The sequence below is a fragment of the Anolis carolinensis genome, chromosome 2, assembly GCF_035594765.1.
Source record: "Anolis carolinensis isolate JA03-04 chromosome 2, rAnoCar3.1.pri, whole genome shotgun sequence".
NCBI lineage: Eukaryota > Metazoa > Chordata > Lepidosauria > Squamata > Dactyloidae > Anolis > Anolis carolinensis.
Window position 1 is genome coordinate 120,179,147 of NC_085842.1, and position 24,709 is coordinate 120,203,855.

The window sequence follows — 24,709 nt, forward strand, 5'->3', positions numbered from 1 at the left end:
TGTTTGTATCCCGAGATCACGGTATGACACTCTTCACCATACATTGCATATGAATTCATGCAATCCTGCTTATTCTCAAAGTAGGAGTATAATTATACTTACAGCAAATTCATTTTCAGGGTCAACAGATCCTTTTCTGACTGGTCTTGAATAATGGAATCTTTGCACATAATTAGACTTGTAAAAGCTAAAGGAAACATGACAAAATATCAATCAAATAATAGTAAATGGTGAAATAAAATAGACCAGAAAGAAAACAAGACGAAAACAGGAGCCTTAATAATGTAGTGCAAAAAATAAAAAGCAATAAAATTCCTTGATTTTTTAAAAAAAAGATAGTTGAAGCTGAAACGTCCATAACTCTGAGGAGGCTGTGTTCTCTTTTAAAGAGTGGCACCCAATCTTTCCAGGAGGACTGTGCAAACACCTGGACCTAACCTGACACCTACATTGGATGTGATAAGTAAAGAAAGGGCAAGGATCAATCATACAAGTGCTTGTTCAAACTTGACCAGAAATTAACTCAGCATAACTTGACCACATGATGTCTTGAATACCTCAAATGCCAAGACAATACCAATAACCAGAAGTCTAAATTGTGATAGATGTGAATACCCCTTGCAGACTCTCTGTACCTTTCTTTCCTAATTCTTGAATGCTTGTTTTGGCTCCACACTGGCATACAGTGTTTTCTATACTGAAAAGCTCAACTAATTTCGATAGTAAGTCATTTCTATGTCTCTAGACTAGACTTACTGTAGTGGTTCAAAAAAAAAAAAAAGGATCACCACTTTTCTGGTATACTGCTTAAATGTCTTTTTTTTTTTTTTAAAGTAAAACCTAATTACCCATGCATAGAAATAAGATACACATGTATCATGCAAAATTAAACTGATCTAAAACCATTTTCAATGTCCTTTAAAAAAAATGGCCTGTCTATAGCCATATAGACTGTGAGCAACTTTTCAAATTATTGCTTAAATGCTAAAGTTAAAAAAAAAACTAAAAAAGAGGAACAATAAAATGTTGATATGTGTTAAAAGTATTACATGAAAATCAACAGCAGTCAATATTATTTTCAAAGATCAAATAACAATGGGCTTGTGAAGGTAGGCTAGTTGGGGATGTCTAATTGAAAGTGATGCCATGGCACCACCAATATATAATAATAATACAACTAGTCAGCACAACAATGACTCCTTGGATGCTCTGATGTGCAGCAAAAACAGTGGCAGGTAACCTCAAAAGAACATAATTGATCATTTGTGACTTTTAAAAATTCTCCTGTTAGGGACAAATCTCAATTTCTTTCTTACACGAAAAAAAGCTGTAAAAACACTTTAGTTTAAAACTGTCTAGCACACTTAGTCCATTATTTTAAAGCATTCTGTTATTCACTCCAGAAAGTTAGCAAGGAGGCGGCTATTCTGGCTTTTTTGAGTAGGAAATTCAGATCTAGGGGCAGCCACCAAGAAGGTGCTCTCTCACATCTCCCCTAACTATAATTGCAATAGTGATGATATTGAAAGAAGGGCCTCTCCTGATGAGTTTGCATAGATTACAGATGTAGGAAAATTCAAACATACAAAAGCTAAAGTGCTTTCTCAGTAGAGCCTTCTACTACTGATAGAGTTTAACCAACTGGTTCATAGTAGAAAAAATTAGAACAAAAGAAATTCACAACTTTAAGAGTAATTTCATTAATAGAATCTGAAAGAAAAACAGTACACCAAAATGCATGAGATCTACCAGGAAAAGATACTATAATTAGAGTAATATGTAAAAGGCAAATGTATTGTATTATAGCCAGCAAAAAAGCACTTATTCAGCTGTTTCAACCATCCCATAAAATAACATATTGGCTAATGTCTCCAAATATGAATGGATTATATTATACTTGTTTTTGGTGAAGAATATATGCAGGATTCATGCAAAAAGTCTATTGAATGTTTTTTTGTCACTCCTGTGCTTATCATTCGTAGTTTGTTTGGGGGGGAGGGGCGGGCGGGGTGGACTCCTTTAAAAAGAAGGTTAACATTTTAGACTTCTGCAATGCACTCTACATTGGGATATCTTTGTACCAAGTTTGGAAACTCTATTTGTTTCAAAATACAGCAGCCAAATTGGTTATAGGAACATCCAGGAGTGAGCATATTACACCTATACTAAAGTCATTTCACTGGCTGCCAATTAGTTCCCAAGCAAATTACAAAGTGTTGGTTTTGACTTCTAAAGCCCTACATGGTTTGGGTCCAGGTTAGCTGCAGGATTGCCTTCTCCCGTACAATCCGCCCCACACACTTAGTTCCTCTGTGGAGCATCTGCTCCCGCCTGCCAGAACCTGACTGGTGACCATCACCCAGAGAACCTTTTCATTGGCTGTCCCACTGGAAGAGATCCAACAGCTAAATGAGCTGGAAAATCATCTAAAGACCTGTCTCTTCTGCCAAGCCTACCCAGTCAATTTAATCATGAATTTTAAAATAATGCCCACTATATTTTAAACATTATTTCATGTATTTTAAAAATATGCATTTTGTAAAAATACATTTTAATATGTTTATTTTATATGATTATGTATTTTTACCTATATTGTAACCTGCCTCGAGCCACAAGGAGAGGTGGGTAAGAAATAAAATTATTATTTTATAAGCACAGGGTTCAGCTATTTTTAAATATATATATTTATATATTTTTAAAGACTCTGTGTGTGTGTGTGTGTGTGTGTGTGTGCGCGCGCGCACACATGCATTTATGTGCATAGGGGATATATATATATATATATATATATATATATATATATATATATACACACACACACACACACACACACACACACACACATACATATATATATCATGTAAAAAAGAGAGAGGACAGAGGTGCAAAGCTGACTGTATTTTCTTGCCCAAGCTTCTGGGAGTGTACACTTAGATCAACCAGAGATTGCAGGGATCCCCTTCCCTGGGTAAAAGGAAGAAGGGACTTCATCCTTTCCACAGATAGAACCTAGACTATTCCATCTATTCCATAGGCCAGAATGTTATCTTATGTATAGGCAACTTCAATTTCCCTAGATTAACTAACACTCCAATTGCTGGGAGAGAGGTCTTTCTTGTTGTGACCACAACATCCTTCATTGCCATCTGTACTCAAACAACAATTCTGATGAAAAGGGGGCATTCTATGGGCAAATCAGGTGGATGGTGCATGTCATATTCCCTGTCTGCTCCCTTCAGATTTTTCTGGAAAAGACTACTCAGAAGCTGTCAAATTCTTTGAAATGATGGATACCTATCTACAAAAACAATAAAATGCTTTTAAACAGCACATTCCCCTGATAATAAAGTAGATTAGCTCAGAAGCATGTGAAAATCTAAATCAATTTTGGAAGAGCAAATATAATTAAAAAGCAAAGGAAACATCATTATCTTTTCCCTGCAGAGGACTTCCATGTTCTGCCATTATTCTTGATGCACTTACTTGACTAAACATGACCAACAAAGGATATGATGTGTCCTGGTGCCTCACTCATTACACAAAACCAGAAAACTGGGTGAGAGGCCACTATGGATGAAAACTTAAGCAATAGAGAAATAAATATGAGAATCAATAAGTGGAAGTGGGAGCAAATTTGGCAATAGTCTTAAATGAAGAAAAGACAAAAATGAAGGAGATCAGACATTATTAAGATTACAAAGTATGCAGAAAAGACATGGAAACATAAAGGGACAGGTGTGGATTGATGATAACATGTTCTAACTTTCCTAAGAAATCTTCCCAACAAGCCAATAAATTGTATTTATTGAGGTGAACTTTATTGTTAGCAAGTTCTCTTCCAAAAGTAGCAGCATGGTGTGCTTGCCATCTTCCCATTACAGCACAAATGAATAAAGGAAACAAAAGCTCAAAAGGTTCTGTCTAATAGATGACAGTTATTGTGTTAGTTTTGAATTACCACTCTTTCCAATCCGCTGCATTTGGCAGCATTAGTCAGTTTGGTGGTTCAGCAGCAGGCTTCTGCCTTAATGATGGGGAGGGGGAATACCCGTGGGCAGCGACAAAATGACAGATGGAAGGACAGGTACAAAAACTCACCTACTGCAAGTTTTGAAGGTGTCCCTTATTAGGATGGTAATGTGTGTGTCGCATGGTAGAAGAATTTTATCCATTAGCAATTGAATTCAACTGGGGAAAATGCCATATGGCAACCATTTTAAAAGCTATTTTTGTAAGTACTGTTTCTTTGCTATCATATTTTAATAATATACTTAGAGAACTAAAGGTGTTAGCTGTAATTTGTCTAGAATTTTAGCCTAAAATGATTAAAATTATGGCCAAACTGTAATCAAAATGTTAAGCTGTAGAGTGCTTTCACGATGAAAGATCTGCCACTAGTAAAATCTGATCAAAGAGGAAAAAACTGGTCCAGTGGTCCCTTTGGATATCATAGAGATTCAGCTCACAAAAATCAGTTTTCTTGCTTATAGGGGACACAATACATCACATTCGTTAAACGTGTGCAGTTGTTATAAACATTTCTTTAAAGAAGACACTAAAATAATGAGAATCTCAATCTCACTTGATGATTTGATCAGGCACCGGCTTGTTTTTGAACCGTGGATGTTCTTCCAAAACTGGTTGTACTGTAAAACACTGTATGTCTAAAATTGCATGAGTTAAGGACATAAACATTAGAAAATACTCTGCTATGTCCTGTTAGCCAGATATGACTGACATGGAAAGGGAAAAAAACAAACCCACAAAAATGTAGAAATTAAAAATGGAGCCATCATGAAATAAACTGTGTAAATAACTCAGAAGTATACTTCCCAATTTGTTTATCCAAATAAAATATCACAAAATACTTTTTCTTCCAAAAGGAGATGTAGTATTTTACTAACACTTTAATAACACATACAAATCTTCAACTGATGAGGCAGTATTGTAACTAACACTATGTTACTTTCTGAATATAATAATGAAGACAGTGGCACTATGAGCTTGATAGATGCATGTAGGATTCTGTCTAAGTTTATTCACATTGAACACTGACCATTCCCTATTCCTTACTAGCTGGAGAGGCTGTGGTCACCTTCAAGACATGCACTAGTGTTGAGAGGACAACATGTGGATAGCCAACAGACAAAATTGGTCTACTAGTGAGTTTTAAACTTACAAGTCATATTTTTAATAGGCATGTTTCAAACAAATGATAGGCAAAATGGCTGTGATTCTTTCTCACTATGTGTCCATGAACCTGATCAGTACTTGGGGAGGCTCATGGAAACTGCTCTGAGCTTTGCAGAAAAAGAATGAGATACTTTTATAGCAGATGACTACTTTATTTATTTAAACATTGCATCTTTGTGATCTTAGGACTTCAATCAACCTTCCACATTCACTGTGGTTAGGGGCACAGGACCTATGTGCAGTAAAAAAAAAAAAAAACCTGCAAAATAGTTCCTATTTTTCTGTCTCTTTCTTTCCTATTTTTCTTCCCCACCTCTCGAGTAATCCCTAGATCATCCAGCATGACTCTATGGCCAACTTCCACTAGAGGTTGACCATAGCATTGCACCAAAGGACCAGAGATTCCTAGAGATAACATTCCAATCAAACCTGTGAATAATAAAGTCAACAAATATCAAACCCACTAATATAGAGGATCGACTATGATACAGAGTATTTCCATATAGGAGCCATTCAGCACTGAAGCCTTCAGGTAAGAAAAGCCCATCTGGTTTTGAAAAACCCATCATATACTAATATAACAGCTTTCTATACCAAAATCCAAAGCCTAGAAGAAAGGAGAGGTGAAGGGTGAGTTAAGAACAAAAAGAACTTGGTTCTTTAGTGCTTTTAGTTTGAGTGTTGAGTCTAGAAAAATGGAAGCAGTGATGATATTTTGACAAGCTGTTATAAAACATACTTGCAAAATAAAAGCTTACTTTTTAAGAGTTTCTTTGATCACCTTACAATGTAATTTTGTAAAAAAAATCATGGTCAAAAAATATCCCACTGAGTAAACAGCAGAATACTTAGAAATGACATCTTGACATCTTGCTGCAGATTCTTTCACTAAATTACAATAGGTAGAAAGAAAAAATTACACATAAATCTAATGGGAAAGAAGCCAAAATAAGTCTTGACAACCCAGATCTCACATATTTCAGGTAAACCTTCACCCAGATCTTTGAAAAGTTATTTTTTTCAGATCACAAACTCCCTGGATCTTGGGTGAGGAATTCTCAAAGTTGAAGTCTAAAAAAGTACATTTTCCAAGCTCTGCTTTCCTCACATATATTCCACCTTCAATTGAAAGGGAAGACTTGCTTTGTCTCCCTTTTGCTCAGAGAAATGTTTTGTGTTAGATTGCAGATCCATAGTTTTCAGTGCTCTCCTGGTGGAAATTTGCTTGATTGTTTTACTGAAGCAATTTTGTATCAAGCATCATTCAGAAAGACATTTCCAAGCCAGTCTTGCACTTGAGATTATAATGATGCTTTTATTTTTTAAGATGATGGGTTATTGTTTTATTAGATGATATTTATTATACTTTATTGTTTTTTAATGATGATTTCACAGACCTAATTGTTTGTCAACATAGAGTGTATGGTGCTTCTGCTGGCACTATAACTGAGGTTTAAAAATAAATAATGTAAACCTGTTACAGGAAAAGCACATGCCAGTGTACAAATTTATACTGGGGAGGGGAAGATCTTTTGGAGAAACAAACTGCTTTTTCATTCTGCAGATACATCCCAAATATGGACTTCATTTTCTGATGGTAGCTACAAGATATATTATTTCTGTGAGAAATACATGGATTGAGACACGCAGTGAACAAGAATTGTGGACATACTGCATGGAGAGGTGAAACCTTCAATTGCTTTATTCATTCATTTCCCAGTGAAGAAAATAATATCAAGATGATGTACATCATTCTCTGTGCAAAGACTATTTGTGGCAGGCAGAGCCATGATTTTGACAGCTGTTCTGTGTACCCCTTTAAGCCAGATCTGTTCATCATTCTGTCAAAATCCATCCTGTCTTTGACAGTAGTTAAAAGCTGAAAAGTTAAAAGTTCATGAGAGATGAATTTCTTGCATACTGTGTGGATGCTCATTCCATAAACTCAAATAGGTTCAAGTGCTAGAGTCAGCTGTAGGTATGCTTGTCAGGTATCCATTATGATAAAGGATGTCCTTTATTTGAGGGTCAAAAATATTGTCCCTCATAGCACTGCTTCTTTAACTGTGGGTCCTGATCCCAAATGGAGTCTCCTTAGTTTAATGTTAGCAAAAGTAAAGAGTTTCGAATGCCATCCATTTACACAAATCTGTTAGCAGCAACATGCAGTGTTTACAATGGACTCTGCAGAAAAAGGCTTCAGCAAAAAGGAAATTGACCTGTTTAGCAAGCCTTGCAAATGCCGATTTATCAGTAAATATTTGGTTTTATACTTATTTTATATACAGTAGAGTCTCACTTATCCAACATGAATGGGCCGGCAGAACATTGGATAAGCGAATATGTTGGATAATAAGGAGGGATTAAGGAAAAGCCTATTAAACATCAAATTAGGTTATGATTTTACAAATTAAGCACCAAAACATCATGTTATACAATAAATTTGACAGAAAAAGTAGTTCAATACATGGTAATGCTATGTATTAATTACTGTATTTACAAATTTAGTACCAAAATATCATGATGTATTGAAAACATTGTCTACAAAAATGTGTTGGATAATCCAGAACATTGGATAAGCGAGTGTTGGATAAGTGAGACTCTACTGTACCTATATACCAGGGGCCACATAAAATTTCTTAGGTAGAAAGGGGTAATGAATGGAAAGGCAGGACTGGCAGGTCTTTCTTATTATAAGGCATGTTCCCTTGTTGAGGGTCACAAACCTTTCTTTTTATATAAACTGAACAAAATGCCACCTCCCCTGCCACAACCCACCCTATATTTGAGAGTGGAAGTGAGTACTTCATAAAGGCAAAAATGTGCACATCGTGATGAGAACAATTTATTAATTTTACAGAGAAATACATGGCAAGGAAATAGCTAATTTCTGACTGTCAACAATGCATGTCATGAATTTCAAGATCCCTCACTGCTATTTTGAAAACTTTGAAACACTAATAGTAGAGATTAGTTGTTTTGAGTGCATAAAACTCCAAGATCAGTTCCCAAGATCTCTATAGAACAGATAACCTGTGGTCCTTCTCGACTGGAAGGGACTGTAGCTCAGCAGAAGATCATATGCTTATCATGCAGGAAGTCCCACATTCACTCCATGGCATCTACAGATTTTTATTTGAAACCAATAATCTGACTCTACAAGAAAGGAATGATGCTCAGTGATGGTGGGAACTGTAATCTAAGACCACCTGGTAGGCCGTAGGCTCCCCACCACTGAGCAATTGTGTCATGGCAAAATCTTAAGTGCTAGCTTTTCCTAGGATGGTGTCTATAGTATACATTTTTTATTTCAGGGGTGTCACTCATTTTCATCAAAGACCTCATCAGCCTTATCTGGTCCTTGATTGATTGTTGAATATGTGGACGGAGAATCCAAGGACACAGAGGGTCAACTGAAAATTTTTATATGATGGTCTGTGTTCTTTGGTTTTTCCTCAAGTTGTGACCCAAGATGCCATTGAACAAGAACTTCCATGATTATCTGTCATGTGGACTGGGATAACTGGAATTACAGCCCAATAGCACTTGTGGCTCTGAGGTTGGGGAAAGGTTAATGGGCATTTTAAAGTGAGACATCATATTCACAAGCCTTGTATTTAAATTCAAACCCCACTATCCAAACTAAACAGAATAAACTGAAGCTTTCTAGATGTTGCTGTATCACAACTACTATCAACTCCTGACAGTATGTCTAATGATGAGGAATACAGGAGTTGTAGTACAGCATATGAAGGGTCACCTAAAATGACATGGCGGGTTGAATTTGGCCCGTGGATTTTGAGTTTGACACATATGATTTAGTTTATGGCTTGCCTTTCTCCCAGGATGGGTAGTAGAAGGTGACTTAATCTCTGCTTATCTAACAATCTCAGCTCTTTGACCCTGCAAACCCTGGCTCTAATACACCATTTTCCCTGGTTTTTTTTCTCTTCGTGTCAGGAGCAACCGGAGTTGCTTCTGGAGTGAGAGAATTGGTAGTCTGCAATGATGTTGCCCAGGGGACGCCCGGATGTTTTGATGTTTTACCATCCTTGTGGGAGGCTTCTCTCATGTCCCCGCATGAGAGAGGGAGCTCATCCGCGCTCTCCCCGGGTGGGATTCGAACCTGGCAGCTTTCAGGTCAGCAACCCAACCTTCAAGTCATGAGGCTTTTATCCCCTAGGCCACCGGAGGCTCCTTTTTTCCCTGGGTAAAAGGTCAGGTGGTAGTGAGTTCTCCACTCACTATCTCTGCGATCTCTATAAATTATCTCCACCAGTCTTTGCTACTTTTTCACGTTGGATGTAATTACTAAACTGTATGTTAAAAAGAATTCATATTCTTTCATTTTAAAGGATACATTGACCAGAAGAGTATTTGAGATTCTCTCCAGGAGGTGCCGTAGTATTCATTTTCTCAGCATTTGGAAAATGGCTCATCAATTGTGCTTGAAAATCTTCTCTCCTCTCATATTCTTTGCCACGATAGATGAATATTTTGTTCTGAAAGAAACATTTAGACCATGTCTCAGACTACAAACCTGGAAGCGTGTCACCTAAAGAATCACAGTTATTCTTCACAGGTTTATATGTGCTCCTCCTCTCTGCAGGAGTGACTGTGGGCTGCACAAAACACTGCATTTATACCACTAGAGGATACTTAAAGGCGATGGTCATTTGTGCGAAAAAGCTTTGAAAGGCAAAGCTGAATGAATCACACTAGGCTAGTAACAAGACCAGAAAGCTCATATATCATAGTCAGCATTTCTTCCCCAGATCTCTCATGCCCTCTGGGTTGATATATAGGGAGAAGGCATCTAATTTATACCAATGGGTTAGATTTGGGCCTGAGGTTGCCAACTCCTCATTGTAATTGGGCTTTAATGAAAGTTGAAGGATCAGTGCACATCAGACAAATTTGAAGTTTAAGCTGCTAGTCACCAAAATAAATATGTGAAGAATAGTGAAAGTATTAATTAGATATATTTTTATTTGGGATTTCAGGTTCATTAGACTTCCAATTTCATTCACTTTGACATTTGTGATGTCATTTTCATCGTTCATTAGGATTGCTATAATATAAACCATCTCTTAATTATGACTGTCTTGTACAAAAATCCTGAATGCTACCTGAATGCTATTACTTCCACTATAGAGGGAAAAAAGAACACAATGAATCAAATTTCTCTCTGAAAATGTGATACTCACTATTGTTATAAATTTCACTTCAAATAGTTGCAAGAGAGAAATCCTTACATTGCAGAATCAAATGAAGACAAATCTCTCCTCATCAAATAACTATTTTTGCTGGCAGGGTACTGGCATTGGGGGGGGGGGGTTAGTACAAACAGTTATTAAAGAACACAAAGTAGATGTATTTACCCTTAGGAATGTGGGGAACCCTTGACCATAATAACCAACAGCAAAATAATCTGGTTTAGGCCTCAGAATTTTCATGATGTTCTCATAGAATTTTGCTTGTTGAATCTGAAACCAAAGACATGGGACAAGTCACTCCAGAATTATACGCACACAAATACAAAAGTTTTTTTTAATGGAGTGATAGGTACCTGTACTAAAACAGTAAATGAGCTTCTTGGTTGTGTCCAAAAGTAAAGATGGAAAAAAGAACATATATTTACAAGTGAAAGTTTCTGAACCAGGATGAGTGGAATAATTTGCATGTGCTCCACACTATTTGATAGCAATTTGGTTTATTTTGGAATTGATAAAGCATTCCAAAACAATCCAGATTGTGAGCAAATAGATTGCTAAGACATACTGCTTGATGCAAAGCTAAACATTGCAAGGATCTTTTCAAAGTGGTTGTCAGATCTTCTCTCCAGATAGCTCACTCAGAGACCAACTCTTGGACTCCTGTAATGCACCTTTCTCTCCAACTTTAAACCTACACCTATATTAAATAATTGGACCCATGCTGACTAGAATCTTGAATAGGCAGGTGTGATTTATACTAATAATTATGTGAGCCATTTCTCCTTTAATTGTTTAAATAAAATGCTTCCAGACTGACAAACAACAACAAAGGTTTATTGACCAACAAAATGGTTAAATATCTAGCATTTCAGTATAATCATAACTCTACCATAAAAAAACAACTTTCCCCTGGACTCTTTGCTTCATATACCTTTGCTCAATATACTACAGTTTCAGATCCCAGGCTAACTAAATCTCAATTTCCATCTGGTCCTATTTTGATTTTATCTTTCCCTTTTTATAATCCTACTCTATTTCTAGCAGGCTTTATCTGACAGCATAACAATCAAACCTCTGTTTGAAGCGGCCGGTTTCACTCTATGGGGCCTAATGATTTAACACTTATTCTCAGTGGCCACATGAGTACCATTTCATATCTCTAAGCTACTGTTATGAATGTAAACAAATCTAAATTGCTTTAAAAATAGAAATACTAATTCAGTTGCTTTTGTAAAATAAGTTTTTTAACTGAACTTGGTTAATTTTTTTGTAAGTTACTTTGAGTCCTTTTACAGAAGAAAGATGGCATAATACACACAAATATACATACACATATAGGATATGAACCTTTGACTTTAAAAAATGACAGAGAAAATGCACCAGATCCCTGGCCTCACTACCTTTCATCCTCAGAACCTGCTCTCATTCCTCTGTCATTTTTAAAAATTCCCCTTCTGCACACATTAAAGTCACATCCTGCTTCATTACTCTTTGAGGTTTTTTCCAATCTAAGCAAAGAGTATTTGGTAGCTCTGAAATCAGACATAGTAAATTTATTCCAAAATGGGGATTTCCTGATTCTTTTTGGCAAATATACTGCTGTAACTAAAGATAAAGTAAAATTGAGAAAACTTATTTGGAAATCTTTCCCTGTGGCGCAGCTGTTGAGCAGCTGCCTTAAATCACTCTGACCATGAGGTCATGAGTTCGAGGCCAGCCCGTGGCGGGGTGAGCACCCGTCAATTAAAAATAAAAAATAGCCCCTGCTCGTTGCTGACCTAGCAACCTGAAAGATAGTTGCATCTATCAAGTAGGAGATAAGGTACCACTTATAAGTGGGGAGGCAAGATTAACTAATTTACGACCTGGAATGAGGAAGTGCCGTCAGTGTGGATGATGAAGCAGCTGCTCCCCCCTGTGGCCAGAATCAAACATCCCCTCAGAAGAAGGTTAACTTGCCTCTGCGTGTGTCTCTCTGTCTCTGTTTGATGTGTTTATGGGCATTGAATGTTTGCCCTATGTGTGTTATAATGTGATCCGCCCTGAGTCCCCTTCGGGGTGAGAAGGGCGGAATATAAATACTGTAAATAAATAAATAAATAATCTAATACCATCAATTTGTCTTGCAAATTTTGAAAAATCCTTTTTCTTGCATTTTGGTTATAAAACAGCCACCCTTGCACAACATACAGAACATCATAATTCTCTACAACAGATGTAAAAGTTACTTCTGATTTGCACATATTTTCCCTAAGTCATTTAATAATGTTTTCAAAATATGTCCAAACTAACTAAAGCTCAATATTTACACATAAATATTTTGCAGCAACTGCAACACTAAATGATTTTGCATGTGCGAAAATGTCATAAAGTACTGCAGTCCTCAAATTAGCTGCTCTTGGAAGACTTCACCGCTGATTCTCTGCGGAAACCCTCCCACATTTTTCATACTTTGGGGTGCAGGAACTTTTCAGGGGGCAATGGTGGGTTAGGAAAAAGTAAACTCTCCACATCATTTTAAAAAACATTTATGGCTCATAGGTAGCATTTTACTCATGCTTTGCTGTGGCAAGATGACTTGAAAATGCTGCCCCTGGGACATAGGGCATTAGCATGTTGAGTTGCAAAGCCTTGAAAACCAAGCAATCAAGCTCTATACATACATGCATAAATTTACTTATTTTGAATTACCAATAAATCTCTTAATACTCACTATGTATTTTATTTTACACTACAAAAATATTTCTGGAATCACTATGTTTCTTAGAGGCTCGTTCTTACCAGGTTTTGACTCAGAAGTTCATAATCAAAGATTTCCATTTCATATTGCTCTGCCAGTTCTTTGCACAGTGATATTGCTTCCTCCCACATCTGCCAACAAACACAACAAGGTATTCAAAAGTGATCCAAATCTTCACAAAATTGATGACGCATTGCTCACTATGAGAAAAATGTGTGCTTCCATTATAAAGACAAAGATCTAAAGAATACCCACAAATTTTCCTATCCTTGGGATGAAGAGATATATTAGCAGTAAGAGACATACAAAGACATTGGCATTTTTGACATTTTAAGATCTTTTCATTCTGTGTTTAAAAATGTCAGGTTTTGCACAAAATAAGCTTTATACAAAAAACAATTCTTCTGAACATACAGGATGTTAACAAAAAGGTTATTTTCAATGCCACACATGTTTATATACACAATACATACACTGATTTTTCTCCCCTTTCCGTCACAGTTCATGTTCCCTCAACATAAACTAAATGTTCTGAGGTGCCAATTTCAACAGTGCTATCACCAACTCACGAGATCTTTGAAATTCTGCCATAGATAAAGGGAAGATGTGAGCAGTACAAGGCAAAATTGCTGCTGCCAATCCAGGAGTCAAATATATCTTCTGAAAGCAGCCCTTAAGGTCTCCATGGATTTGGATCTAATTCTAAAGTGTGCAAACAGCTGTTCTTTACAGACAACAACTGTTTTATTATTGAACTCAACATTCGATGGAGCAAAATGTGTTGGCTATATCTCAAAAGATCTGGTTTGCCCCAATCATAAGAACAACTTGCTAAAGGAAAGGTCATATTCTGAAAACAACTGTAGTAATGAAATTCATGCATAAAACCTCATTTTTGTACCACTATTGACAAAAAGCAAGGTAATACATGATGAACACAAAATGTAAACTTTCTTCCCAAGCTATTATCTATCTAAGCAACTTTCAAGACAAATTTTATTATTAAGGTATGTGTTACATTTCCCACTTGACTTCATAAAAGGTTTAGGCGATGGTATAAGATAAATAGCAATATGGCAGAAGCTTTAAAAAAGAATCAAAGACTACCTTTCCCTTGTCAAAATATTCTATGATCATTTCATACAAGTGTTCTTTCAGGTGGCGATGTGTTTGTGAACTCTGAAATTCTGTTTGCATGACCTGAGGAGTGCACTGTTCATCAGACCACTGGAAAAAAGAGAAATACAATGATACCTCGAGTCTAGAATTTAATTTGTTCAGTGACTTGGCTCTTAACTCAAATCACATTTATCTCAAAGCAAAATTTCCAATTGAAATGCTATTAATCTGTTCCGGCTCCCCAACCCTCAATTTTTGCTACTTTTTTAAAATAAGAAAATATACTTTATAAATAATAAATGTATAAATGCACATTCACGTGGAACAATAAAAAAGAAAGACCAACTTTAAAATGGTAGAAGCACAAAGTTGTGGCAAAGAAGCACATTTGCGGCAACAAAATGTTTTGGTCAGTGTAACAGCAAGGCAAAACCTGCACATTCACATGGAACAATAAAAAAGATCAACTTTAACATGGTAGGAGCCCAAAGCACAAAACAAAGCGGTAGAAGCATCATTTTCTTCATACTGAATTCCTTCCAGCCTCTCTCTCTCTCTCTTCATGGAGCCAAATATTACAGGAATAAAAACCACATTAATTCAACTAACCAAGTTCCTCAAAGTGGACATGATCAAAGCAGACAGCAATATCCCAAAACAGACAAGAGCACGAGGCATGGGGCACAAGGCACAGAGTCTGCTCCCTTGAAGCTCTAAAGCCCTGTACTTTCACACTAGCACCCCCTCTAGCACTAGCTCTTAACTCAAAATGCTGCTTATATGTCAAAGCAAAACCTGGGCCAAGTGATGGCTCTTAACTCAAAATGCTCTTAATTTGGGACACTCTTAAGTCGAGGTTCTACTGTACATATTTTGTAACCTCTCCAAATTAGTAGCCAGCTCCCCACATCTATGGGATCTGCAGCCAAAGATTCAATCAACTTCAGCTCAAAAACATTAAAGGAAAAACCCTCCAACACAAGTTTGAGTTGTTCATTGTTTTATATAAGGGACGCTCTTTTGCAATGCCATTGTATAAAAGTGACATGATTTTGGAATCTACAAGGGGTCCTGGAACCAAAACTCCAACAAATATCTTGATTGACTAGGAATACACTCATTGACTGTGTGTTGTATTGATGTCTTACAATGTGTATTTCATTTCTTCACCCCCCTTTTTTTTTCTTCTTCTTCCTTTTGGTGGTTTGTCTGTCATTGTATTGTTGTCTTTAATTCAATGCATCTGGAAACTTGGGTGGTAATACAAATTGTGCAGGGCAGAGGGAGATAAGGTGATGACAGGGTACCATACCCTTATAGAGGAAGGAGAGAAAGATCTTTAGTACCTATCACACCTTCCAGTTACCCTGCCAACCTGAGGAACTTGGAGAGTGAGAATCACCTTGCTCTTAAGTAATGCCAGGTCAGTTAAAAATAACACACACATAATCTATGATCTCCTGAAGGATGAAGGGGCTGGCTTGGCATGCTTCACTGAAACCTGGCTGGAATATTATAGTGCTCCAACCTGGACCCAAGCCCTCCCAGCTGGGTACTGTGTCAGTGAGTAGATGAGGGAAACCTGAGATAGACTAAGGATTATGTTAGTGTACCATCCACCCCGCTACCTAACAGATTCCCTGGCCAAGCTCCCGGAACTGGTCTTAGAGGAGCTCCTGGAGTTGCCCAAACTTTTGCTTCTGGGTTACTTCAACATACTGCTAGAGGCCAGTTTGTCAGGTGCAGCTTTGGAGTTTATGGTATCCATGACAAACATGGGTCTATCTCAACTGGTTTCCCAACTGACACATTCAGCAGGTCATAATCATGATGCAATTTTCAGCTCAGAACATACAGATCTGTGGGTGGAGGTCAATACCTCTGAGTTGTCATGGACAGATCATTTCCTGGTCAAAGCTAGTATCGCAGCTACAACGTACCCTTGCAGAGGTGGAGGACCTATTCAAATGGTCCACCCTCGAAGGCTAATGGATCCTTTGAGATTCCAGAAGGCCATAAAGGGTTCTATGGCTGGCATCACTGACAATCCTGTTGAATTCCTGGTCAATAAGTGGAATCAAAATCTAACCAGGGCTATTGACATGATCGCTCCAAAATGTCCTCTCTGACCTATTACAAATCAGGATCCCTGGTATACAGAGACTTGCAGGGAAATGAAATGGGAAGGACAATGAGGGCAGTGCAGATGGCAGAAAACTCAACTTTTATGTGACAAGATACGGTATAAAGGGGTCCTATAAGGTGGTAATACGTGCAAAGAAAAAAGCTTTCTTCTGCACGCATTGCATCTTCAGATTATCATTCAGCTGAACTGTTCAGAGTGCTGAGAGGTGCCCTCCCTTCCAAACCCATTATTATAACCTCACTGTGATGCTTTTAACAACCACTTTGCAGATAACATCTCTCACATAAGAGACAACTTATAGGCTGTCATTGGAGCAGAAGACAACAAAGAGATGTCCAGCAACTCTGTGGATGGGATTACACTGGATCAGTTTCAATTGGTGAGTATTGTTAATGTGGACAAGCTGCTGGGGCAAGTAAGGACAACCTGCTTTCTTGATCCTTGTCCCTCTTGGCTCGTCGTCCAGGGAGGCGTAGCAATTCAATCTCAAATACAACAAATTATTAATGATCAGAGAGTGGAATTTTCCATCTTATTTGAAAGAACCTCTTCTGTAAAGAGTAAAGGATTTTTTTTTTGCACAAACCTACTGAGGCCCTGGGGTCATTTTATTTTCAAAGGCACTGCAGTTGAACTTTAAGTTTGGTGATATAAAGAGACGGATTGTTTTCTGGCACTAAACGCAACAGCTTTCTCCCATACAATCCACCCTGCACACTTAGGTCCTCTGAGAGGCAGTTACTACGACTAGCCAAAACCCGACTGGCAACCACCACCCAGAGGACCTTTTCATCAGCTGCTCCACGACTGTAGAATGACCTGCTGGTAGAGCTCCGACAGTGGATCAGCTGTCGGAGTTCAAGATACAAGTGAAAGACTTATTTCCTCCAGCAGGCCTACCCAGACAGTTTTAATGGTGAATTTAAACTCCACTGTATGCCTGGTTTTTGTTTTGAGTATTTTGATACGTATTTTATGGAGGTATGTTTTAATATGTATGTAAAAAGTGTTTTAAAATGATTATGTGTTTATGTTTTAGTAATGCTGTAACTTGCGTCGAGCCGTGAGGAGAGGCAGGCAGGCAATAAAACTATGATGATGATGATGATGATGATGATGATGATGATGATGATGATGATGATGATATTATTATTCCAAGGGCTTACTATACAAATAAGTTGACTTCTGGATTAGAATGAGCTTTAGTTCTCTCAGTTTCTACTACATTCCAGAGGCTGCACTATCTCTTTTTCAGACTAAGAGAACTAGACTAAATCTTACAAGGGAAACTTTGTATTTCAGAGTACAATTTGGAGGATGGAGAAAATGGAGAAATTGTGTGAATAATTGTTCTCACTACATCTCCTTTCTATATTTTAGCCACCAGATTATTTGTGTCTGTGTATGTTTCACAGTATGTGTGTAATTACTCCTGTGAGAAATAGCAAAATGTCAGCAATTTTATGAAGGTCTGAAACAAGAATTACAGTTGATAAGTGAATAAGGCAGCAAGGTCTAGAAGATAAGACTAAAACAAAGTTTCAGTAGAAGGATAAAAATTGTGCCAATGCAATTGTTAGTACCAACTAGACAAATTGGATCAATGAAATGAATGAAATGAAATGAAATGATCCTATGGAGTTTGTGGGCCTAAAAACAGGATTTAATCAAACGTTGGACTAACATCATCTCATCTTTCCTCCTTAAACCTATAACTTTAAAAATGTTATTAGCTGTTTCATCAGGGACTATTTTCAATGTGTTATAAATCAGTAAATTATTTGAGCTATCTGTAAGCTGCCTCAGCTAATAGTAAACACAGCAAGTAGAAGCAAATGGGATCAGCAGCAAAAATATTCAGTATTGTAGTCAGCTGCAAATTCCAAGGGTTTCTACAGAAATCAGTATTTTCTCTGTGAAAAAAACATTTCAACACAGAAATAGTAATTTTAGGACATAAAGGCTTTTTTGTGCTGTAACTAGGATTTCTTTCTGCATATAATGTACATGTTTGATTTTTCACAGAAAATGTCATTTTCTGAGGAAAACAGCATTTGCTGTACAGAAATAAATATTTCTGTGTTGAGTATTATTTTCTACAAAGAAAAGGTTCTGTTCTCCACAGAATATGCTGATTTCTGAACAAAATAATGTTTGAATTTTGCGCAAATAATCTGTTTGTTATTCAACACTTGACTTCACTGTGTATGCATGCATATGCTTACATATAGAGCCACAAAAGAAACAAAATCAATGCCACCACTCTTCTTGGTGGTGACCAAGAATAAAGTATGAAGCCAAAACCATAAATCACTAGCCCCTTCCATAGCACAGCATTTGACTTGACATTCTATCATTTATAGACCTTAGCTTGCAATCAAGAAGAAGTGCCTTACTTTCAGAAGAGAAGCATGCAGCAGAAGTGTATATGCAGCCTCAGTGTAGTTCTCACAGTCTAAATGAAGATCACGAAGTTTATATAGGTACCTATTAATAGATGAAGTAAATAAGACAGAAAAAGTAGGAAAACAAAGATATTTTGAGTTAATAAAAATTGGCTTTTTGTCCTTCAAATCATGAACAGGACTCCCAGCATTCAAATGTGAATCCCACATAAAGAATTCAGTGTCATTCAAAATAACAGGCCTTATAATTCTTACATTTTATTGGCTCATCCCTTATGTTTCTAGACAAGAAAGCAAAGCTTGAATCATTGAAAGAAGAAGCCAAAATACACATGAGCATAAAATAGGTGACCTACTTGTATCAAATTTTGCTGCTTCACAGAGGGAAATATGGAATTTCACATCTTTCATTTTCCCATTTACGTTGCATTCTACAGTGTTAGAAAAGGCTGAAAATTGTGTGTTGATCTTTTCTGTATCCCACAAAAGGCAATACAGAAAATGGCAGTTGTGAAACCACTGCTTAAAATACTATAATTGGATCCCATAGAAATAGGTAATCTAATCTCCCATTTTTGAACAAGGTTCTAGAGCGGGTGGTGGCTTCACAATTTCAGGGATTCCTGGATGAAATGGATTATCTAGATCCATCCCAGTCTGGTTTCAGGCTATGGGACGGAGACAGCTTGATAGATGATCTGCATAGAGAACTTGATAGGGGGAGTGTGTCCCTGCTGGTTCTCTTGGAATTCTCAATTGCTTTTGATACCATAAATCATGGTATCCTTCTGGGTCACATGGCTGGGATAGAACTCAGGGGCACTGTTTTTCAGGGACTCCAATCCTTCCTTGAAGGACAGACTCAGATGGTGGTGTTGGGGGACGACTGCTCAATCTCATGGCCATTGTCCTGGGTCCCGCAGGGATCAATATTATCCCCCATGTTGTTTAACATTTACATGAAGCCTCTGAGAGAGCTCATCCAGAATTTTGGAGTTTGGTGCCATCTGTACTCAAATGACACCCAACTCTACTACCCATTTCCACCAAAAGCCAAGGAAGCAGCCCAGACCCTGAACCAGTGCCTGCCAACTGTTGTGGACTGGATGAAGACAAACAAAGTTGAATTCAAACAAGACAGAAGTCCTTATAGTCTGTAATAAGGCAGATCATGGTATAGGGTGGCAATTTGTGCTAGATGGGCTCACACTACCCCTGAAGACACAGTCTGAGGGTGTCTGGACTCATTGCTAAGTCTGGACACAGTCTGGACTCATTGCTAAGCCTGAAAGCCCAGGTGTCAGTGTCGGCCAGGAGGGCCTTCGCACAACTAAAACTTGTGTGCTACCTGTGACCATACCTTAAGAAGCCAGGCAGGGCCATGGTGGTTCATACCTTGGTTACATTTCATTTAGATTACTGTAACAGGCTCTACATGGGGCTGTCCCTGAAAAGTATCTGGAAACTTCAACTAGTCTAGAGATCCACAGCCAGGCTACTCAGGTGCTGGACGTAGGGAGCCTACTACCCCCCTCCCCCCGGTACAGCACCTGCACTGGCTGCCAATATGTTTCCGATCCCAATTCAAGGTGCTGCTTTTGACCTTTAAAGCCTTAAATGTCTCATGTCCTACTTACCTATCTGACCGCATCTCCTCATATCAACCTGAACGTTATAATCTTCCAGAGAGGCCCTTCTCTTGCTGCTACCACCATCACAAATGCAGTTGGGGGCAACAAGAGAGAGGGCCTTCTCAGTGGCTGCCCCAACACTTTGGAACTCTCTCCCCAAGGAGATTAAAACAGCCCTTTCCTGACATCTTTTTAAAAAACAGCTGAAACGTTCCTGTACAAACAAGCTTCTAATGAAGAGATTTAATTTGGAATGTCAGGAAGGCTAACTTTCAGTGAGTCGAGTGAAGATTATAATTTGAACTGACGAGTTTCCGCAACAATTGTATTTGTTAAATTATTTTAAAACATTTATGACTTATTGTAAAGTTGGTTTTATTGTTTATTGTTATATGTATGGTTATTTATTGTTTTAAAATGTTGTGAGCCACTTTGGGTCCTATTTAGGGAGAAAAGCAGAATATAAATACAGATTTATTTTTTATTATTATTATTACTATTATTTGGTACAAAAATTCAGAGAAGGAAAAGGTTTCCCATACATTCATACACTAAAGAAAGAAGCATGCATTAATGTAGAGGTATGTATATTTCACTAAGAGACTTGGGAGAATACTGATTTTACAGTTGCAAATGGAAGCTGGAATCAGGGGATAACTTTTTTTTTTTTTTTTTAAATAGACTTTGGTATGTGTGTGTATTTCTTCTGATAGAAAGAGGCTGGAGGAGAAGGAAAGGAAGAATGAGTGAATATCAAAGCTGAAAGTACAGCTAAACTGCAAGGACTACACATCTCCAAGTTCACATTGCAGGTGTAATCCATCTTGACTACCCTTCCTGTCCTAAAGTACTTGCTTGAAACATGTTGGCTGGTTTGCTATATAGTTGCAGCTAAACTGAAAATAGCAAAACTAAACCTGCACATGTCAAATAGGTCAAAGATTTTGCCCTCCACTCACAGATTTATACAAAAAATTTAGTGGCTTCTCAATGTTAACATCCCTACTTACATTTATAATGCAGATTTTATGCATTAGATAAAATGCTGTGTCTGCAAAGGGACTTCTTTTTTACTTCTCATCTACTTTCAAATATACTGCTGCATATGTAAGATATGGCAGCCTGCCCTCCAAAACGGTTCTTTATTTACAAATGCTGTCAAATACAAAGAAGTCAAGATGGACTGGGTCTGTCAACTTGAAATGTGTCATATTCTTTGCTTCAAATTATATAACCCCCTTTTTGTAAGGAAAAGGACAGGCATTCAATAGGTTCATATTAACAAAATACTATGGAAAGAATTGCAGATCATCAATATGTATGATGCAGAAGACTCAAACAATATTTTTATAGATCACATTGAACCTTGGGAGAATATGAGCTTGACATGAATGGTGTGCTGTCAGATATTTACTACAGCTTCATATAAAATCTTGAAGACTGCGACAGAAAACAATTTGCAGAATATTTTCATACCTTATATACATCTCTTCACGATTAATCTCCTTGTAGAAATTCTAGAAAGAGACGACGAACGAAATCTGATTATCTTTGTACTTAAAATACTTAACTGTGGACAGATTTACTGCACAAGAATCTTTATACATATATTTAAAAATCATTACTTAAATGTTGCTACTTAATTTCAAAGCTTTTAATATTAGGACTAATATTAATATGCATTACTTCTATATTATCTCCTACTGAAACCAATATTTGTAAAATTAATTATTTGCATATTCAGTAATATATTAGGGCCACAATTTCCTATGCCAAAGTAGTTCATAGTGATTTCAAAAGGAACTCTCTCTTGAATACATAGGAACAAGGTGAAAGCTGTGACTTCCATAATAGCAATCATTAATAAATTTAGGCTCATCTTTTATTTTTATTCAAAAAAAGGTGATGAACAGGTACTATAATTACTTAGAAGATTGAAAACTGGCATTTTCATGCTTCATCATTGGCACTATTTCCAGTGGAATACACAATTGTCACCTTGGCAATAGCAAGGTGGATGAATTACCCAGGTCAGAATAGTGAATGCGCTTACAGCAAGGCAAACACTGTCCTTCCCTGTAGGGTGACGTATGGTTTATGTGATCTGGAACTACAGCCACACATATACCAGGGAGCTACTGTATGTTGCAAAGCTAAGAACGTAACTATGAGTCTTGATTGATTTCTCAACTCAGTCATTTATTCACTAATCTTTGCTTCAGTCCTTCCACTTACAGTGTAACGATAATCATATACATATCAACTTTACAAGACTATTGTAAACTGATTCATAATATGAATTATGAGAAAGAATTTGAACATTAAAAAATGCTATACGAATATTACATCTGTCTATTAATTCTACCTCAATTGGCTCTTTGTTATCTTAGAGGACTGTTATTTATTATTTATTTTATTTACAGTATTTATATTCCGCCCTTCTCACCCCGAAGAGGACTCAGGGAGGATCACATTACACATATAAGGCAAACATTCAATGCTTTAACATAGAACAAAGACAAGACAAATGTGGGGCTCTGAGCTGGCCTCGAACTCATGACCTCTTGGTCAGAGTGATTTGTTGCAGCTGGCTGCAGCTGGTTGCTCAATACTGTTTATTAAGAATTGACATATTGATATTCTGATGGGTTTTTTTTGCTTTTATTTTTGCCATTTATTATGGAATTTGGAATAGATGGCTTATTTTTTCCCCTTTCACGCTCTATAGTACTATGATACATGTAGCTTCCAACTCCTCACCGTGCAATCTTCTTTCACTTTCTTAATGTATGTTTGTGTATAAATGCATGCATTAAAGTTGTTTGAGTTTCATAGGGTTTTCTTAGGCAAGGAATACTCAGAGCAGGTTTTCCTAGTTTTTTTCTTCTGAAATATAGCCAAGAGCACCTTGTATTCCTCAGTCTCCCATCCATGTACTAACCAAGTACTAACCAAGGCTGACTCAGGCTACCTTCCAAGAGCAGATGGGATCTGATGCCTTTAGGTCATCTTTAAAATATTGTTACTAGGTATTCTGAATTGGTCAAAACTTTAAAACATTTCCCATCATGTCAGTGCATTCCTCTGATTCCCTATCGGAAGAGTTCATCCTAACACATACCAATAAATTCACAGTACAGCTCATGCGATTGTCCTTGCTTTCATCATTCATCACAGCACGGTAATCCAGTAGCTTTTCCAAAAGCCCTTTGACTAGGCATACAAATGTTTCAACAGGCTTGGCAATTTTGGTGTTACTTGCAGAACAGTCTATGAGTCTGAAAATAATGAAAGTTACATGAGAATCAGCATAATGTAGATGAAACACTGAGGGAAATTTCTCTAAGATGGCAAATGAGAGGGGGGAAGAAGAGGAGGAGGAAGGGTATCTGTGAACAAGGTTGTTTGAACATTTGGGATTAAATCTATATTTGAATATCTACTTTAAAAAGAACTATTCTTACCCTATAGTGCAAGCATGGGCAAACTAAGGCTCAGGGGTCAGATGCAACCCCCTAAGCACTTACCTCAGGCCCTCCTTATTTTCCTTGTCCTCTTGGCATAAGGACATGGTGGCCCAACACATCCTTATGCCAAAAAAACAAAGGAGGAAGGCACTCAACAGATGGGAGCACTCTGGGGCACTCTCAGCCACCACGCGTCTTGCTCTCCTCCCAGCATGAGGATAATGTGAACGTCCCCATCCTTATGCTAGGAGGTTGGCTCAAGAAAGGCATGCGGTGACTGAGAGCCCTTTGGAGCACTCTCAGCAACCACCTGTCTCACCCTCTTCTTGGCATAATGCCAAGAGGACAGCCCAAGGATCAGGGGAGGAGGATCAGGGCATCCGTCCCGTGTCTTGCCTTTCTCCCAGCATAAGGATGGGGTGATCAGCCCCATCCTTATGCTGGAAGAACAACCTGAGGATGACCCCTGCACTGCCCTTTCCTGGCCTTCCCCACCCAGTGTGTGCCTGGCTCCCTCCCTCCTGGCCCGGCCCTCCTGGCTGGGTCCGCAATGCGGCCCTATGGCAAAAAGGTTTGCCCATGTGTGCTATATTGCCTAGAACTCCACTGTGCTACACAAACACATATGCACACACACAACTACTGCCAGCAATGGCATAGCTGAGTCTTATCTTCTGGGTTGAAGTCTAGGGCTCTATGGTCTGAATACCCATTTGCCCATCAAGCACCACAGACTAGCAACCAACAGAGAAAGCAGTAAGCAGCATGCACATGTTAACGGCCATCCATAAT

The 24,709-nt window shown here is 37.8% G+C and overlaps 1 protein-coding gene across 1 annotated transcript in view; it reads right to left on the reverse strand.

The window, feature by feature from the left end:
* dock2 (dedicator of cytokinesis 2) overlaps positions 1 to 24,709 on the reverse strand; it is a 377,601-nt gene that overhangs the window by 28,332 nt on the left and 324,560 nt on the right. Inside the window, exons 35-43 of the mRNA XM_008104636.3 lie at positions 23,572 to 23,728; positions 21,927 to 21,967; positions 18,811 to 18,901; positions 14,257 to 14,376; positions 13,191 to 13,280; positions 10,575 to 10,679; positions 9,554 to 9,695; positions 4,583 to 4,664; positions 103 to 187 (exon numbers count right to left, since the gene is read on the reverse strand). Coding sequence (XP_008102843.1) covers positions 103 to 187; positions 4,583 to 4,664; positions 9,554 to 9,695; positions 10,575 to 10,679; positions 13,191 to 13,280; positions 14,257 to 14,376; positions 18,811 to 18,901; positions 21,927 to 21,967; positions 23,572 to 23,728 — 913 coding nt within the window. The remainder of the gene's footprint in view (positions 1 to 102; positions 188 to 4,582; positions 4,665 to 9,553; positions 9,696 to 10,574; positions 10,680 to 13,190; positions 13,281 to 14,256; positions 14,377 to 18,810; positions 18,902 to 21,926; positions 21,968 to 23,571; positions 23,729 to 24,709) is intronic.